General features: G+C 47.9%; 1 protein-coding gene across 1 annotated transcript in view; it reads right to left on the reverse strand.

The window, feature by feature from the left end:
• Positions 1 to 496: 496 nt before the first annotated feature.
• Positions 497 to 16,004, reverse strand: part of POMT2 (protein O-mannosyltransferase 2) — a 45,861-nt gene continuing 30,353 nt past the window's right edge. Inside the window, 11 exon segments of the mRNA XM_007459769.1 lie at positions 497 to 602; positions 1,451 to 1,565; positions 1,741 to 1,881; positions 2,733 to 2,838; positions 2,931 to 2,990; positions 3,273 to 3,344; positions 6,739 to 6,815; positions 7,901 to 7,992; positions 8,442 to 8,593; positions 9,968 to 10,046; positions 11,752 to 11,821. Of these exon segments, the coding sequence (XP_007459831.1) occupies positions 497 to 602; positions 1,451 to 1,565; positions 1,741 to 1,881; positions 2,733 to 2,838; positions 2,931 to 2,990; positions 3,273 to 3,344; positions 6,739 to 6,815; positions 7,901 to 7,992; positions 8,442 to 8,593; positions 9,968 to 10,046; positions 11,752 to 11,821 (1,070 nt within the window).

Below are 16,004 nucleotides of genomic sequence, written 5' to 3' on the forward strand. Positions count from 1 at the left end.
AGCCTTCTTGGAGGTCTGAGAATTTTTGATGAATCTTACAAACCAAATCCAGTGTGAAAAAAAACCCCAGAGAACACTGCTGTAGCCCTGGACGATTTCTTAGAGTTTATGACACTCAGCTGTCCACAGTCACGGTCTATCTTCCGCAGGTATATGGACACACGCACCCTCACACGCACACTCCCCCACACACTCACACCCACCCTCTCGCACATCCCTCCTCATGCTGCACACTCGGGGAAACGGGCCTGAGAGATGTTGTCGCCTGTTGCTGAGCCAGCCCCAGCGGAGGAACCGCTGCGGTTAGAGCAGAGCCATGGCCCTCTCTAGTGGCTTACACTCCGGGTATGCTCCCAGGGCGTGGTCCTGGCAGGTGGCAGAATTCCGTGGGCTCCTCAGGCAGCTTCCTCCACAGCTGGGAGGGTCCAGGGACTGGCTCCACAGCTGGTTGTCCCCAGGAAGTTCCTGGACCCAGGCTGGAGTCCTTGCAGTGGCCTCAAAAGTCCCATGATTCCAGCCACCTTAGTCCGGCCATCGGACTTCGGGGGTCCTGGGCTAGCGGACCAACCATCCCATACGCCAGAGGATGGAAGAGGTAGAAGCTGAGGGAGAGAACCCAGGGGGAGGCAGTGGGCGCCCTGGCGCCTCAGTGGAGGCGAGGCGCCCTATAGACCCGTGAGATTCAGCTCCTCCTGCCGGGGCTCATCGGACCATCTCTACGACAAGACCCACCCCTTTTGGTCACCATGTCTGCGTGAGTTTGCCACCTGGCCATACCAGAGTCTGCGAACTTGGAAGAGGCTGGCTTAATGCCAGTGAGGGAAAGGGCTCTTCCCAAGAGGCCCAGGAGACAGAGAAGTCCAGGGTCTGGTCATGGACTGTTCGGCCCAGACCTTTTGTTAAAATGTGGAAATGCTCCCGGGCCTCAGGCCCCCGATTCCCTGCTCAGGCTTTTATGTTGCCCCGCCACCCCTAAAGGCCAGTGATTCTCAGCGTGGATCTGTGAGGCCTGCGAGGTGGGGAAGAGGGCGGCTTACCAAACGACACCCCCTCCTAGTCATTCTGAGCCGCACCACAGCCCCGGCGCCCCTCCACCACCCGCTCCCTCACCCCACTGAGAGCTGTTCTGGTTGGGAGCCACGTGACTAAAGAGGGGCGCCCTCCCACGTGAGTTGGAGTGGTCCATAAGCTGGGAGCCACTGGCAAGAGGAAAGAATGCAGAGAGGTAGCCCGTGCTCCGCCCATCTGGCTGCACATTCGGGTCACGTGGGGAGCTTTAAAAACTGTGGCTGGACCACAGGACCCAAACTGGGCTCAAGTGAATCAGAACCTCTGGAGACGGAGCCGGGCACCAGTGTGCTTCAAAAGCATGCCAGGGGGTTCTAAAACGCACCTGGGACTGAGGCCTCAGTGCTGGGGGGCAGCAATGCAAGGTGCAGGGGGTGCTCACCTGTAGGCAATTCCCAGGAGCAGGCTCAGGATCCCCAGCGTGTGTACGTGCCCAGCCAGAGGAAAGGAGGCCAGGCTCCAGGCACAGAGCCGCAGGAGTGTGTCCCACAGAAGGCCTATGGAAGGAAGAGAAACCTCGCACCGGTCTGGCAGAGGATGCCTTCTGGGGAGGCAGCAGACGGAGCCCCCCAGGCCAGGGAAGCAGACGGCTCCCCCTCGGCGCCGGCGCTCCATGGTGGCCTCCTCCCCTGCCCTGCCCTTATCACCCAGGTCCGGGAGGGCAGCGCTGACCTGTCAGCATGCTGGAGAAGAGCACGGCGGGAAAGTAGTGGTGGAAGTAGAGGATCCGGCCCATCAGGAAGAACGGGAAGTAATGGACCATCCAGCCCAACAGGAGCTGCCCGCCTCCTTGCAGCAGGACCTGGGACAGCCCTGGGCCCCAAGCAGCACAGCCCGGTCAGCCGACAGGGAGGGGGCAGAGAGCCTGGTCTAGCCCAGCTCTGCCCCTTCCTTGCTGTGTGACTTGCATAAGCCACATCACCTCGCTGGGCCTTCCTTCTCTCCTCTGCACAAGCTGAACAATCCTACAGCAGCTGGCAGGAGAGGAGCAACTGCTTGCTACCCGGCCCAGGGAGGCCTCGGCACCCACGGCAGGGGCGCCAAACCCCAGCAGCAGGCAGCCTGGCCTCCAGCTCCAGCTCCCACATCTCTGCTGTCACGCAGGTCTTTGCAGCAGCAGGCAGGGCGGAGGTGCGGGCAGAGGTAAGGACGGAGGTGGGAGAGGGGGCGGTCGGGGACTATGTCTGTTCAGATGCGGAGCTGCAGAGAGAGCCTGTGTGAATGTCTCAGATGCTGTGGCCCACAGACTGGGGGCTGCTCTCTACGTGACTAGAGGACAGGGCCATGGGATGAGGAAGGGGCAGAAGAGAAAAGGTGGGAAGCTCTGCATAGAGCACAGAGGTCAAAAGTGAAGGCTCTGAACTCAGTCTGCTTGGGTGTGAACCTCAGTTCTATCCCTTACTGGGACAAGTTTCTTAACCTCTTTGTGCCTTGATTTCCTAATCCATAAAGCAGGAGTAATAAATTCTACTTTATAGGGTTGTTGGGAGGATGTAGTGTTTAACACAGCACTGGGCATTTGGTGACTGAGTTCTAAAAAGCAAAAGAGAAGGGAAGAAGGGGAGGGAAAGGCAAAGGATGGCCCATCAGCAGGCGGGCCCTCCCCGAGTGCAGGCGCCCTCTTGACTGCTAGGTGGGAGGGCAGGAGAGTCCAGGGACCTGACCTTCAACCTCAGCAGGCAGACATGCCCCTCTCTGCACAGCCACAGCAAAGATGCTCCCTGAGAGGAGGTAGAGGGCGATGCTCAGCAGATTCAGCCACCAAACCACCTGCAGGGAAACGAGAACAGGAGGATGAGAGAAAGCAGCAGCTCTCCACGGGCACAGCTCAGGGCCCAAAGCGCGGTGCGCAGGGCACTCACCGGGTTGCCGAGCAGATACACTCGGAAGTCGGTGTCATTGATCCCTGAGAAGCGCAGGCCCTGTGGAGCAGAGGACACGCTGCTGGCCCAGAGCTCAGCTCCTCCCAGCCGCACGAGTTCCCAGAGGAGGAAGACGGGTCACCCTTCGTAGACAGGGAGCCCTAACGGGAGGCTCGGAGTGGGCACATTCTACGGGAGCTCCCTGGGAAGGGTGATCCGAATCGGGGCAGAAGACACAGCCCGCCTCTGGCCACCCAGAGCCAGGCGAGGCTGCGCCCTGCCCCCGCAGCGCACCCCACATCCACCAAATCTCAATGCCCTCTTTCTTGCCTCAGGCCCTACCTGATAGTTGATAGGCCAGTGCCAGGGTTTGGACGTGAACTCGTTGTCTTTGGGTTTGAGGCCATTGTTCCCCTGCAGGGAAGTGGCAAAGAAAAGCTAGTCAAAGCAGAGCTCTAGAAGGCCGACAGGAACGTGAGGGACGGGGATCTGATGTGTGGCCAGGTGTCAAGAGAAACCCTCTCTCCTCTCCCCTCTCCTTCCCTTGCAGGGAAGAATCAGGTGCTCATTCTCAGTCACTGCCCACCTGCTTACAAAAACTGACTTACTTTTCCCAAAAAGCAAGCCTCCATGTCCCAGCAAAGACAGTCCGTTCAGACCCTCTCTGCTCGAGAGAAAGAGGAATGAGAGACTTGTTTCCCACAGGCACAAAATACATATCCATCTCCAGGCCAAGGATAAGGTGTCAAGAGGATGAGGTGGGGCATATAAAATCAGGGTTGACTCACTTGTTCCCTTGGAAGGCCAATTTCAAACACAAACCCAGAAACTCTAAGTTCCTGGACTTTGAAAAAGTTACTTTAGCCTAGTGTATCTCAGCGTTTTTTCCCATTATTGCCTGCCCGCACTCAACCTTTTTAAGACATCTATTCCCTAAACACTCCCCCGCCATGACATTTTAAAGAAATTTTTATTGAGGTATAATTGATATATAACATATTAGTTTCAGATATACAATATAATGATTTAATATTTGTATATATTGCAAAACAATCACCACAGTAAGTCCCCTCATGACATTTTAATACCATAGCTATTCTGTATATCTGTTTACATAATGCAGGAATACGTGTGCTTTATACATTAAAAAGTTAAGGGCTTTTTTTTCTTTTTCCCACCCTCCAAGAATACATTTTACCCCCTGGGAGCGATATCGCTCTGGTTGAGAATGCACACTTTAGCCTGAAGGACCCAGACACAGCCCAACTAGTCCAACAGCCAAGAATACCCAACAACCTGTCTCTAAATGGCAAAATCAGGCCTTTGCTAAAACAAGAAGGAAAAGGAGCAGGATCCTGGATCCTACCCAGCAGGATGGCGTCAGTCTCATCATCAGCACAGACTGAGAAGTCATTCCCCAGAAGGGGAGTGAGGTGCTAGGAGTTAGGCTGGGGTTTCTCCACCTTGGCACTATTGACATTGGGGGCTGGAGAAGTCTCTGGTGTGGGCTGGCCTGTGCCGTGTAGGGTGTTTAGCATCCCTGGCCTCTACTCACTAGATGTCAGAAGCATTCCTACCCCTCTATGATGCCAGCCAAAAATGTCTCCAGACATTGTTAAATATCCCCTCAGAGGCAAAAATCGCCCTCTATTGAGAACCACTGGCCTAGCCCAAGAAAGATCCAGGTCTGGTTCAGTGAACTACCACCCAGTGCCTTACTAACCCAACTCCTTGAGGTCTTGGGAATCATTTGCAGGCCTCCCTACAGTGGCTGGATTGATCCTCCAGGGTTAAAAGTGCCAGTGGGGTGTCACGCCAAAAGGGGTCAGCTGCACAGCCCCTGAACCATTATGGCCATCTGAAGGGCCTTGGAATGAAGAATGAATCATTCTGGACCCCAGAGGAGCTGCTGAGGGAAATCAATTCCTTCAAACCAGTCCAGCCCAGTCCCAAACCCAGGAACTCCAGCCAGAGCTATAACAAGCCAAGGGCATCCTACACATTAAACTCTTAAGAAATCCAGCTCCTTTAGTAAACCAAGAAACGGAAGGAAGGAAAATCTGTAACCATTATAGGCATGTGTATCTGTACATTGTTCTCTGTGCTTAACGCCTAGTGGGCTTATTCCAGCTAACCTTAGCAGCCTGGGCAGCCTTCTCCGCCCAGGCCTTAGGCCCTCTGCTCGGCTAGCAGAAGCCCTGTCCCCTGCAGTGTCTATAGTCCAGACAATTTTGATCTCTCTCCCCATCCTGACTCTACATCAGTTGAATAAGAAAGTTTCCTTATGTCCCTTTTCTTCTTTGACTCTACCTGTTAGATAATGAAAGAAAAAATGAGACTATTTATTTAGACTTAGTCTTAAAATTCTACCCAGATCTAAAATGATATTTTGACTGACAGGCACATATTCAAAAGAACTATGTCATGAGGCCAGAGTGACAGCTACAAACAGAGAGTCAGAGAAGAAGGGACCCAGAGATTGCTTATTGTCAACTCATCACCTCCCAATGTGCAGAAATGACAAAATTTGAATTTTTAAATTTAATCTGTTGAAATAAGTCAACTATATTTACCGAGCACTGCTTACATAATCACTTCCAGGAAAGACCAATTGACAATGGCTCACCAGGGGAAAAATAACAACTGCTACACCTCTCTGCAACCCTGCACAGATACACAAACCTGGCTTGAGATACCGTGATTCTTTCTTTTTTTTTTTTTTTTTTGCAGTACGCGGGCCTCTCACTGTTGTGGCCTCTCCCGTTGCGGAGCACAGGCTCCGGACACGCAGCCTCAGCAGCCATGGCTCACAGGCCCAGCCGCTGCGCGGCACGTGGGATCCTCCCGGACCGGGGCGCGAACCCATGTCCCCTGCATCGGCAGGCGGACTCTCAACCACTGTGCCACCAGGGAAGCCCCCAAGATACCGTGATTCTTAAACATCGTTCCTACAGAACACCGGTTTTCCAGAAGCCAAAGTAAAGAGGTTTCCCCCTCAACATCGAAACCGCATCAGGGTTTTTCCAATTCACAGGGGAAACTTTAAGCTACTAGGTAGAACTTTCTCAATTTAAAGACTTCTTCTCTCAGTTGTTCTTAAACCTTTGATGTCAGTTCTCAACTACTAACGATAGAGAGTAGAAACGACGAGTCTTTAAAACCTTACAAAGAATCAACCATGCCCCCTAAACAGTTTGTTTCTGTCTGGGAACCTGAGTGGGCTCTTGGTTGGGATTTTATGCTGCATATAAACAACACACTCAAATTAGCTGTTCATCCTAACTAATCCTAATTTCATATGATGGAATCACCTATCAGTGTCTCATGATTTTCAACCAAGGGCACTATGATTTTCAGCTCTGCCACTTCAACAGATGTGAGGCTCACTTAGAGGCAGAGGAGTGTAAGTGGTAACTCGCACTGACTCTGAAGGCCTGGATCCACCTCTTACATTTAGCTGTGTGACCCTGGGCAAGTTCCTTAACCTCTGTGCCTCAATTCCCTCATCTGTAAACTGGGAACGATAATCTCTGGAGGACTGTAATAAGTATTAAGTTAATATATGTGCAGTGCTTAGGGTAGTGCCTGGCACATAAGAGCTACGTAAGTGTTCATCATCATTACCGTCACCATCATTGCCACCGCCATTCAATGCCTTTGAAGACTATCTAAGCCAGTATAGGTGAAGACACTTTCTAAGTCCACAAGGGGGCAGTGGGTCTATACCAAGGTTACTGATCCATGATCCAAATTTGTGGATGCCCAAGAGCTCTTAGAGAAGCCACCAAATGGGAAGGGGCCACGGTACCCGGATCATCACCATGTGGGCCTCCAGCATTATCTCAGGAAAACTGGGCTGCAGCACGTCCAGGCTGATGTTTGGCACTAGAAAAAGAAATGATAGAGGCGTAAACCTTTCTCACACACCCCCTCCTCATGGCTGTCTGTCCATGGTATCCACACTGCTGTTAGGATCTGAGTGTAGCCTTCCTGACAAGCTAACAAGCAGGTGAGAGTGTTGAGGAGACAGAAGGATTCTCGATCATTCTCATTCAGCACGTATTAAGCACTCAGCAGATATTCTGAGGGAGGCAATGGCAACAGACGAAAAGCCCTGGCCCCGGAACTCCCACAGCCCTCGGCACCATCAGCCTTCATGACGCCACTCCCTCAAATGCTGCTCCCCCGCGAGGCAGGGCTGTGAGGACAGGGGCCGAGCCTGTCTCATTCACCAAGGCATCCCCAGGGCCCCACATGGCTCCCAGCATCTAAACAAAGAGCTGTTTAATTACTTAGTTAATTAGCTGGTTGGTTAAATTAGGTGGTAAAAAGAATGAAATTGGAAGCATGAAGAGGAGAAATCAAGCAGAAGCGTGAAGGGGGTAGCTTAAGAGGACAGATGATGAATCCAGACACTCGTTGAGTTGAAGATGACACGGGAGTGGAAATGTCAATTGGCGCCTGGTAGCATAAATATGGGGATCAGATCAAGGGCTGCAGCCATTGCTTTCTGTAAAAGCCTTGGCTGGATGTGGGGAGGGGAGGAGCCTACACAGGGGCAGAAAGGGAAAGCACCGGCCTGCTCTAAGCCTTGAGGGTGGGGAGGTAACCACAGAGGGGATAGAATAGCGCAGGAGGCAAGCAGATGGACCTGCATTACAGGCGGCAAGAGAGTCATATCCAGCAGGAGGCAAGGAAGGTGACCAGAGACAACCAGCTGTGGCCCCGAGTGACGTTGTAGGTCACTTTAGGGAGAGGAGTTTAAAGAGGATGGGAAGTTTGAGTGGATGGGGAGAAAAAAGGAGCTCCCTATCTAGACAATTCATAAGAAGAGATTAGGTTTAAAAAAGGAAGAAAATGGCAACAATAAGATAAAGTGGCAGCAGAGTCTGTAAAGGTTTCTTTTCCTAAGATGAGAGTTACTTAGAAATGTTCCCTTCAGAGCCAGCCCAGGACATGGCCTCACTCACATTTGGGATTGATATGGTCTTCCACATTCCAGATGGAGTTGAGGGTTTCCTTTAGGTATGGAGTGCAGGTGACTTCCAACTGCTCCCAGCCCCTGTGAAAAGTAGTCACAGATGTCTCTCAGAAGACCTGAAACCCACTGGAGAGTAACACTGCCAACTGCTCTTCAGTCTACGGCGCCCCTCTCTTTCCAACCCAGTGGCCATGCTTTTTTCAGCCTCACACTTTTATGTTCCACAACTATCCTAGGAGGAGTCGAGCACACAACATTCCCGTTTTAGAAAGACACATAGATCCAGAGAGTTATCACAAGCCAGATGTACAAATGCTCAACTATTACAACATACGAAACACCGAAGGAACTCTGGAGCTCTGGGCTCCATAAAACTCCTGATGCCTTTCCTCCCTCCATTCACCACAAAGAAAAAGCAAACCTGAGGTGAACATCGACCACTGCGAAATGGAAGTTTTTGGTATACTCCTCGTAGTGTGAAAGGAAAAGCATGAGCCACTAATGGGGACATCAAAACCCCAGAGACTCACCACTTGGGCAGGACCTTTCCCGAGGAGCCCAGGACACAACCTGTCACCAGATGGATGAGGCGAATTCGACTTCTCAGTACTTTGATTCGGTTTCCAAATTTTCTGTTTACAACCTCAATCCGCCAGAAGTCATTTGAGTCTCCTGTCCCATTCTGCCACATAAATCAAGAAAAAAATACAAAGAAAGTAAGATGACTTTAGAGAAGACGTATCAGAAAAGGGAGATGGTCACCCTTTCAGATGCCATCATGTTACAGTTTGGTCAAAGACCAAACTGGCCTAAATGACTGAGGTGGGAAAGGGAACGAGAGGGCCATAGAAATATACCAAGTGACTGCCATTGTCCCAGCACTCGCGATTACAACCAAGAAAAGTAGTATAATTCCTCGAACCTTAATTCTAATTCTTCACTTTATAGACCTGGAGTTTAAGTTCTAAATAAATGTTTTTGCCCTTAAACCAAACTCAAGACATCACCGTGTGCCAACAGAAATAAATTTGGGCTATTTGCATCCATTACTGGTGGCCATGGGGACACTCACTCATTGAAGAAAGGTCTGGCCTAGATATCGTACTGTGGAAATTAAGACAGTTGTGTCTAATTCTCCTCAGGAAATGCCCACCAGAAAAAGATGAAGTTCAGAGTCTTGGCTCTAGTATAATGTGGGATGAGCAAATAGAAAGAGGGTTGGGAATTCCACCTTAAGGAACCCAGAATCTTTACTGAAGCACCAAAGCCTTTGGAAGGGAACGTTAACAGACAGTCATAAATCTACTTTCCCACTAGTTGTTTCTGTTTTCAAATTACTCCCCAAGCCATAAATACTCACAGAGCTTCCTCTATTAACTGCATCACCCCAAGGCAGTAAAAACCCAAAGCAATGTGGACAATATCCCTCTGTGGAACAGGGAAGTAATCCTTAAAAATAAAGCCAGTGAGGGCTTCCCTGGTGGCGCAGTGGTTGAGAGTCCGCCTGCCGATGCAGGAGACACGGGTTCGTGCCCCAGTCCGGGAGGATCTCACATGCCGTGGAGCGGCTGGGCCCGTGAACCACGGCCGCTGAGCCTGCGCGTCCAGAGCCTGTGCTCAGTGACGGGAGAGGCCACGGCAGTGAGAGGCCCGCGTACCGCAAAAAAATAAATAAATAAAGCCAATGAGAATTTGGGATCTGGCAAAGGATAAACTTGTATATTCATCTGGGGTCATATTGTGGCCCTGTGGCTTCTAAGTATAATATGACTGTAAAAGAGACCCTTACAGTATTCATATTTGACATTTATTAAGTGTCAGAACATAAAAATGGCATGGTAATTATGGGAGGCAAGAGATGGAAACAAGTAGACTTCATAGGCTGCCTTTCCCACAGCAAAAAGCCTAGCCAGAAAGTTCCTAAATGTTAAGAGTCCCTGTGCAGCCAATCACTAGGAACATTCCAGAATTCTGGGGAGGATGTGTTCCACCACATGGCCCTGAGCCAGGCCCCACAGTTTTTGACATCCTGCTCACACTCGAGTGGCTCACTTACTATGCCATAGCCTGTGACCTGATAGTGCTTCCGGGTCAGGGGGGCCTCATGATAGTGACTGTGCAAGTTCCGAGAAGTCCTAGAAATTAAAAGAGAGAAGTGCCACTATCCTGAAGAAAAGAGATGTGCAATGTTTCTTCTTTTACCAAGGCTACTCAGAGTCATCTGTTTGGATAAGAAAAATTAGAATCCAAACCATTAAATCCAACATATCATGAGGGACAGATGGTAGGAGTACTGGACCATATGCCAAGAAAGGGGTTTCACTTCCTGTTCACCCCACAACTTCAGGTGGGGGGCAGGGGGATGACTGAACACATTGGTGGCTTTGAGGCAAGTTAGCCTGACTTAAGAGGCAGGTTTAGGGAGAAGAAAATTAAAATTTGTAATCTACGTATGCCCGAGACAGGTAAACTTCCTCCCTACCATCTATGCTTTCTCCTCCTATCACCAGTTTTACAAAGTAGGGATCTGTGGGGGAAGTGGATGGTTTAATTTAGATTTTGTTTACTTTGTGCTTTTTGTAATAATCCTTACTTTTATCCATAATAAGTAATCAATGTTCATTATAAAAATATTGGAAATTTGCAAAAATAAAATTTAGTTAATAAATTTTAATTTATTAAAAAAAATAAAATTAAAATTTTAAGTATCCATAATCTTACTGACTAGGGAAAAAACACTGCTCATAGCTTTTCTATATGTATATTAAAAAATCCCTGATTTAAAAAAAAAATTCTGTATCTGACAATTCATATGAAATTTTTTCAGGGCTGCTTCTGTTGCCTGTTTTTCCTGTTCATTCTTGCACATGGTGCCCTATTTCCTTGTGTGCTTAGTTATTTTTTACTGTGTGCTATTCACTGTCACTGAAAAACTATTTATAGGAATGGATAACCATGTATTTCCCAAAAGAGGATTAACATTTGCTTTTAGCCAGGCACCTAGGGAACATTACCACAGTTTAGAACCATGTTCATTTAAATTCATGGCCTGAAGATTTTGAGACCATCCAGGTGAAATGAATTTGGGTTGCAAATCCATGTGAAGATCAACTGGTAATTACAACTTCTCAGGAACCAGATTTAGTGTCCCCACCAACCTCACCCCCCTCCCTGCTCTCCCAAACACACTCTGGATATAGGTAGATAGGGCGGATTTATCCTAACCCTGAGCCTTTGGGGGTTAGAAATTTGGGGGAAGATCACAATAATTTACCACTTTGGGTGAGACTAGAGCTTTGACTTTAAAACTTCTCTCTAGAGGCAGTCAAAACCCAAAAATCAAAACTCAAGATTGTGGGTTCAAGGCAGAAGTGGCCACAGTGTCCCACTTTTTCTCTGGATTCCCCCTTTCACTGAGATTTTGACCTAGTAACTCCGTACTATCTTGTCAGTTCTTTATGCTGTTAAGAAGACGTTTCTACATTTTCCAGCATTTTTAGTCATTCTCAGTGAGAACACTGGTTAACTGAACTAGTTTGCCATATTCAGAAACAGACTCCTATGCCTTTCTAAAGGCAGCCGCTTAAGAAAAAGCTTTGGGCAACTCAATTGTTTTCTTTCTTCCCCCTAGGAAAAGGGCAGTTGAAAGGTACCTTCAAAATCCAAAGCTTCCCAAAGCCAAAATAGGCAAAGTAATCACTCTCCCATTCTAGCACAGCAGCCTTGTTCCATTTACTAGAGCCTCATCCACATTTGACTTCTGTTTATTTCCAGCTTAAAAGAGCTCTGTACCTTTGATGCTCATGCCACTCATTTATCCCAAACAGCAAATTTACTTACTCTTTGTGTTCTAGTCGAATGACGTCTCCATGTCTTACAAACTCCACAGGGAGTGAAGGGTCTAGGGGATCTGTCAAGAAGAAACAAGCATTGATGTCTGAAACCGTTCACTCATTAAGCGAGCATTAATCAAGGACCTACCGGTAAAGAGTTATAGTACAACGTGGTATATGCGCATGACGTACTGACAGAGTGCTGTGGGACCAAAGCGAACTGTCTCAGAGGGTGAGGGAAGGGTATCCCAGAGATAATGACTGAACAGACTCTCAAAGGAGAGGGAGAACTTGTCAGGTGAACAAGTGGGGAAAAGCCAGAGAGGTATGAAAGAGCAAAACTCATCTGAATCAGTGGCAAATGAATTCACATGGTTAGGGAGGGTGGGCCGGAAGGACAGTGGGAATAGGTGAGGGTGTGGACAAGTGGGGCCAGACTGTGTATGCCATGCTGGGAAATGTGGCCTTTATCTGACAAGCACTGAAGCCCCCACTAATGGATTTTTGAGCTGGGAAGCTAGATAATAAGATTTTCCTTTTAGAAGTAAATATATAGTCTTCCAAATATTAATTCCATGCAAAAGACCATTTGCCCAGCTCTCTTCAAAATCAAATGTTAAACCCTGCATATTTTGTCAGTGATTATCTTGTCTCTGGCTATAGACTTGATAAACGTGAGGCAAAGAAAATGATGAAAGAAAAGAAATAATTCTGTATCGTCAAGAAGTCAAGACCAGTGAGGATCTAGAAAAGTGATGACAGTGGAAAAGGAGTTGGCAGTAATCACAGCAACACAGAAGGTCCTTGCAAATTTCTGTCCCAGGCAGTAGACACTAACACTCAAGGTCAGGAAAGACAAACCTGCCAGGACAAATCACTGGCTCTCAAGAGAATAAGAGAACTCAACTGTAGAAATGCCCATTCCTGTGCTGCCTTCTAAGGTCTCTTAAGAAGAATAATCAGGACTTCCCTGGTGGCACAGTGGTTAAGAATCCACCTGCCAATGCAGGGGACACAGGTTTGATCCCTGGCCCGGGAAGATCCCACATGCCGCAGAGCAACTAAGCCTGTGCACCACAACTACTGAGCCTGTGCTCTAGAGCCCATGAGCCACAACCACTGAGCCTGCAAGCCACAACTACGAAGCCTGCGTGCCACAACTACTGAAGCCCACGCTCCCTAGAGCCCGTGCTCCACGACAAAAGAAGCCACTGTAATGAGAAGCCCGTGCACTGCAACCAAGAGTAGCCCCTGCTCGCCGCAACCAGAGAAAGCCAGTGCGCAGCAACGAAGACCCAACACAGCCAAAAATAAATTAATAAATTTATTTTAAAAAGGAAGAAGAAGAAGAAGAATCAGCAAGATGACAAATCAAATAAGTCAAAGGGGAGGGAAGTTTTACTTAATATGGATCTGTGGGGGAAGGGCACTTATGGCCATCAAGAACACAAAGACCTTTGTCTAGACAGTTCCCCCTTCCCAGAATGCCTATAGTGATCTGCCTTCACACGAATCCTTAGTCACCGGAGTGAAATGCAGCCACCTTAACCTGGAAGCCACAGTGGAATAACAGAACAGGGACGTTCAAAGACTTGGTCCGTGCCCACATGACTTTAGAAGGAAAGCTGGTCTTCCCTCAGAACCCCTCATTGCAACAGACCGCTTATGTTTGGCCTGTTGAATCAAAACACAATCTATAACAGTACTATAAGGGACAGAAATAGATCCTGCCCAATGGTGTCATAATTTATCTTACCGAGGAGTAGGATGCAAAGACAGTGGTCATACAGGCCACGTTTCAAGCCTAAAAACCATGGCAATAAGGGGAGGTGGCGAAAGGAACAGAGAAGGTAAATTTAGATGAGCAGCTGCCCACTTCCCCACAAAGGCCAGGAGCAGCTGACTCGAGACAGGCTGAGCCAGGTGGTGTTTGCTGAGGAGAGAACACCTGTGGCATAAGACAATCAGAAGGTGAGTGGGAGATGCCCTCTGTTCTGTTCTCTTCTCGGCTGCAGCAAAAGGCACAGTCTGCAGGCAGCCGCAGCAAAAGGCACAGTCTGCAGGTAGCCAGCTGTCTGACCAACAAACCAGAAGATCCAGACATAGCCCTTGTCACAAAGCCCTTGGAGCCCCATAGAGGTGCTTCAGAGCAGCTTCACCCTGGCCTGTCAGAGGCAGATGTGCAAGCATTGAGGGAGGTCCCGGGCACCAACCTAGACGAGCCCAGCCACAGGGCTGGCAGGCCCGCAGATCTCCAACAGACTGGCCCAGGCCTGGGGTGACCAGTGGGCAGCAGCCCTCTATCACATCCAGACAACCTGAGCTGTACCACATGCTGGGGTCTGCAAGGCTTGGTGTGCTCTAAATCAGAAATGAAAGCAGCCACAGCATGCCCCAGGCATGTGTCCAGGTAACCTCTTCTGGATTAAGTCTGAGCCTCAGCTGTCTGAGTCCCATATATATGCTGTCTACAAGAGGCCCACTTCAGACCTAGAGACACATACAGACTGAAAGTGAGGGGATGGAAAAACATATTCCATGCACTTGGAAATCAAAAGAAAGCTGGAGTAGCAATACTCATATCAGATAAAATAGACTTGAAAATAAAGATGTTACAAGAGAGAAGGAAGGACACTACATAATGATCAAGGGATCAGTCCAAGAAGAAGATATAATAATTATGAATACATATGCACCCAACACAGGAGCACCTCAATACATAAGGCAACTGCTAACAGCTATAAAAGAGGAAATCAACAGTAACACAACAATAGTGTGGGACTTTAACACCTCACTTACACCAATGGACAGATCATCCAAACAGAAAATTAATAAGGAAACACAAGCTTTAAATGACACAACAGACCAGATAGATTTAATTGATATTTATAGGACATTCCGTCCAAAAACAACAGATTACACTTTCTTCTCAAGTGCGCACGGAACATTCTCCAGGATAGATCACATCTTGGGTCACAAATCAAGCCTCAGTAAATTTAAGAAAATTGAAATCATATCAAGCATCTTTTCCCACCACAATGCTATGAGATTAGAAATCCATTACAGGGAAAAAAATGTAAAAAACACAAACACATGGAGGCTAAACAGTATGTTACTAAATAACCAAGAGATCACTGAAGAAATCAGAGGAAATCAAAAAATACCTAGAGACAAATGACAACGAAAAGACTATGATCCAAAACCTATGGGATGCAGCAAAAGCAGTTCTAAGAGGGAAGTTTATAGCTATACAAGCCTACCTAAAGAAACAAGAAAAATCTCAAATAAACAATCTAACCTTACACCTAAAGAAACTAGAGAAAGAAGAAGAAAACAGAACCCCAAGTTAGTAGAAGGAAAGAAATCATAAAGTTCAGAGCAGAAATAAATGAAATAGAAACAAAGAAAACAATAGCAAAGATCAATAAAACTAAACGCTGGTTCTTTGAGAAGATAAACAAAATTGATAAACCATTAGCCAGACTCATCAAGAAAAAGAGGGAGAGGACTCAAATCAATAAAATTAGAAATGAAAAAGGAGAAGTTACAACAGACACCACAGAAACACAAAGCATCCTAAGAGACTACAACAAGCAACGCTATGCCAATAAAATGGACAACGTGGAAGAAATGGACAAATTCTTAGAAACATATAACCTCCCAAGACTGAACAAGGAAGAAATAAAAAATACGAACAGACCAATCACAAGTAATGAAATTGAAACTGTGATTAAAAATCTTGCAACAGGGCTTCCCTGGTGGCGCAGTGGTTGAGAGTCCGCCTGCTGATGCAGGGGACACGGGTTCGTGCCCTCGTCCGGGAAGATCCCACATGCCGTGGAGCGGCTGGGCCCGTGAGCCATGGCCGCTGAGCCTGCGCGTCCAGAGCCTGTGCTCCGCAACGGGAGAGGGAGGCCACAACAGTGAGAGGCCCGTGTACCGCAAAAAAAAAAAAATCTTGCAACAAACAAAAGTCCAGGACCAGATGCCTTCACAGGCGAATTCTATCAAACATTTAGAGAAGAGCTAATACCCATCCTTCTCAAACTCTTCCAAAAAATTGCAGAGGAAGGAACACTCCCAAACCCATTCTATGAGGCCACCATCACCCTGATACCAAAACCAGAAAAAATACTACAAAAAAAGAAAATTACAGACCAATATCACTCATGAATATAGATGCAAAAATCCTCAACAAAATACTAGCAAACGGAATCCAACAATACTTTGAAAGGATCATACACCATGATCAAGCGGGAT

Source organism: Lipotes vexillifer, unplaced genomic scaffold (genome assembly GCF_000442215.2).
Source record: "Lipotes vexillifer unplaced genomic scaffold, Lipotes_vexillifer_v1.1 scaffold39, whole genome shotgun sequence".
NCBI classification, from domain to species: domain Eukaryota; kingdom Metazoa; phylum Chordata; class Mammalia; order Artiodactyla; family Lipotidae; genus Lipotes; species Lipotes vexillifer.